Raw genomic sequence first — 3,678 nt, forward strand, 5'->3', positions numbered from 1 at the left:
GTAATGTGTGCACTGGTGTGTTTTCAAAGAAACTATTTTCCTGTCTCACAGGCCAAGGCCACAGATATTCAAGGTGCTCACTCCACAGTGTTCAGACATTTGTTAGCAATTAGCCTCGGCCACAAAACTGACATTCAACAAAACACACGGACCCTCCCTGCCTCTCTCTCCCCCTCCCTTTGCCTTTGCATTCTGTCCTTTTCCCTGTCCCGCCCTCGTTTTTTACTTTCTTTGTTTCCCTCCCTCCCATCTCTCTCTCTCTCTTTCTCTCTCTCTCTCTCTGCCTCCCTGCCTTCTTGCTTATATCTCTCTTACCAATCTTGTGCTTTCTCTTCATCCTGCCATGCTCCAGTTGTCCCTCCCTCTATAAAGCTACACATGGTTTCTGTCTAAGGAGGTTTAGCTTTATCAGGCTCTGGATGGGGAAGGGATGATGCCAGAGAGCTGCAGGCAAATGTGCAAAAGTTAGATGAGCTTTGATCACCTACCTTCAGCATCGACAATTTTTTCAGAATATTTCCAATAATCCAGATATTGCATAGTTATTTTTTTCAAAATTTTAACAAAGATTATTTTATTCTTCACTACACTGGATGCGAATGAACATCTTTTGTGCATGATTTGCTTCTTTTTTTCAAATTTGGAGGTGCTTTTTTTTTCTCACTTTCTCTGGAAATTTGGTCACCACTGGAACGATGCGCATGAATGACCCATTGGTACACTGCTGACTACTTCTGCTTTTCCTTTGCACTTGATTTTGAGAAGAAAAAAAAAATAGACCGCAACAAGTTGGCAATACTGCAGACGATATCTGGAGCCAGAAATCATGAAAGGTAAAGAGACTTCACCTACAACATTACATCTTAGCATCTAGAAATGCAACTTTGCCCTGTTTCACCAACTTTTGAACATGCAAAAGACCCATCTGATGAAAACGTAGGTGAATTTCCCAGTGTGGAAAACACTTAGAAATGTAGTGAGAAACATTATGTCTCATGGTGAGATGCAGACAGGCACCTGCGCAGGGCACTAGCAATCACATATGCTTCTCATCATCTCTGAAACCTGCCAGTGCAGATCCTGAGAAAGTGCACGTGTGTTGTTGTTGGATGTGACACTTTGATGAGTCATCTTTAAATCTCTGTAATGCGTACATGCGTGCACCACAGCCTGGTCTCATAAAACTTTAGATACTCTCTAGCCATGCCAATCTACTGCAGATTGAATTAATATTCCGCTTAAGATAGGGCGGGTGAAAATATACGAGTTGAATTTGAGTATTTTTACAACAGTCTATGCAAGGAAAACTGCCAACAGCTGTGAAGAAAGCAGAAGTACTTAGATAGTTTCCAGAGATACAGTATGCACAGCAGTCACGTGGGGGAGTGGATACAGAGGGAATGACTGAGCAGGAGTGAGAGGGAGAAGCCAAACAGAACTAACAGCTTGAAAATATGTGGAGATGTCCTCACATATTCATTATCATAACTGATAATTATTTTTTTTTACTTTGAATGATCTCTTTTAACTTTCAAGTTTTATGTTTACCATATAAGAAGAGTATATTTACTGGAAATATCAATCTCTACCTCTAACTGGTACATCGAGCTTAAATGGGGGAGAAGCTGCACATGAACCACAAGGGGACACAGCAAATTAACTCCAAGAACAGTACTCTTCTCAGCCACACAATGCAGGAGGTCTGTTAGTGGTTTCAGTCCAGCCCAGCCAGAACAAAACATGCTGCCTCATACATTCCTCCCAGAATGGAGAGGAGGGGGAGAGTCCAAAAACAAGGAGGTGCAGGGAAAGGAAAAGCAGGCAGACAGGTGTATGGCTGGCAAAGGAAAAGGAAAGAGTGAGCAAAGTGGAGGCCTGAGTGCAATTTTTGCTGTGGAAGCTTTATATAAATTTACAGTCAACGCATCATGAATTTGAAGTGAAAGGAGAACAAGGACACTGAGTATCTGCAAGCTGTGTTGGCTTCTTGTCACTGTATTCAGAGTGCGTTTCCTCATTTGTTTTTACTAGCTTGGATTCATAATCTAAATGTTTCTCCTGGGCATTTTCATGTTTCCACACTAGAGCTGGCAGCACAAAATGTTGAATGTGATGTTGAATCTGCAACTTGATCTTTAATTAAGACCTTAGCAACATTATAAGTTCCAGCTATAACAGTGGCTGTTTGTTTATTTTTCTTCCCTCTTCTCACCACTTTTATGTGCAAACAGAGCTTAATTCTTTCACTGCATCACAGTTCGGATACTTACATTACCGGACTTCGATGAACCATGTGGACTACATACTAAGTTGTTTATGAAAAACCTTTGACAGGGTCATAGCAACTTGTTGAGCCCCTGACTGCACAAAATACTAGATTCTTCTAGTTGTAGTTGACAGTTTAACTCACACAAACACAAACAATGCCAAAACTAAGGTAACGGCAGTGCCCGAATAGAATTTGATACTGAATTTGTCAGACAGACAGCAAAGCCTCCTGCTACTGACTGAAATGTTGCTCTCTTTCCATGCCACACCCAAAACAAAACCAAAAACTCTTGTTTACCGTTTTAGTGTAATAATAATAGCATTAATTACCTTTATTTCTACATCTCTCAGTATCTCTCACAATCAGAGTTACATGCTGCTTCCTAGAATTGACAAAAAATAGCATTAAAACATTCCAAAATCCATGAAATGAGCTAAAATAAGAACACAAAAGAACAAATTTAAGATGACATCATTTTAAAAAACCAAATACAAATAGATAGATATAGATTTTTTCAGGTTGTTTAATATTAGCTGAAAAAGTTTGTTCCACAGCATTGGGCTTAAAACTGTGAAAACATGGTCCCCCTTTGTTTTAAGCCTGGGCGGTCGAACCTGTAACAGTAACTACAGTAACAGTAGCTCAGTGCAGCTCAGGTGGTAGCGCCACCTGCTAACTGGAGGGTCAGGGGTTCGATCCCAGTCTGCGCGAGTGGGTGTGAATTGGTGAATGAGGCAAGTTGTGGAAAAGTACTGTATAATAACTGGTCTATTTACCATCTGTTGGGTATGTGGCAGTACATGGTGTTAGACATTTTGAGATGGATAAAATGGAGCCATACCATTAACAGATTTAAAAGTAATCAGAAAATCTTAAATTGTTTCTGTAGGGAATGGGAGGCCAGTGTCATATACACTATAAATGGGAAACTGCTGGATCATTTAGGCATGTATACAGTGAGTTTCAATGGCAATGGTAGATGAAGATAAAAACATAAAATCCTGTGTGCGTTAACAGCAGCTTAATTGACAATGTCAGTAAAAACAGCAAAATATAATAAAGCAAAAACACGACTAGTAAGTGTAGACCTTTATGAACAACAATGTTTTGAGTCTGTTTTTAAATGTTTGCACAGATGCACAGACATATCTGATCTCAACTCAGTGATCACAGTGGTCGAATCTGGAGGAGATGAGGGTGTGAATAAGCTGTCATATTACATGGACCAACTAGTCTGACCTCAGCCATGTTTCTAATCTGTGCAAACAAGACTGGATAAACACACTAGTTGAAACTAAGATGACGATGAAAAAAACACCCAGGTTCAAGCAGGTTAATTTGAATGGATTCTTAGTTATCCAAGGCAAGTAATGTAGCTAATTTAGCTTATTCTGTTAGCTTTGCAGGTA

General features: G+C 39.9%; 1 protein-coding gene across 1 annotated transcript in view; it reads left to right on the forward strand.

The window, feature by feature from the left end:
• The first annotated feature begins 337 nt into the window (after window positions 1-337).
• Window positions 338-3,678, forward strand: part of scara3 (scavenger receptor class A, member 3) — a 19,611-nt gene continuing 16,270 nt past the window's right edge. Inside the window, exon 1 of the mRNA XM_005737286.2 lies at window positions 338-833. Within this exon, the coding sequence (XP_005737343.2) occupies window positions 827-833 (7 nt within the window). The 5' untranslated portion in view covers window positions 338-826. The remainder of the gene's footprint in view (window positions 834-3,678) is intronic.

This window comes from Pundamilia nyererei, unplaced genomic scaffold, assembly GCF_000239375.1.
Source record: "Pundamilia nyererei isolate P.nyererei 1_Seehausen unplaced genomic scaffold, PunNye1.0 scaffold00074, whole genome shotgun sequence".
In the NCBI taxonomy this organism is placed as follows: Eukaryota; Metazoa; Chordata; class Actinopteri; order Cichliformes; family Cichlidae; genus Pundamilia; species Pundamilia nyererei.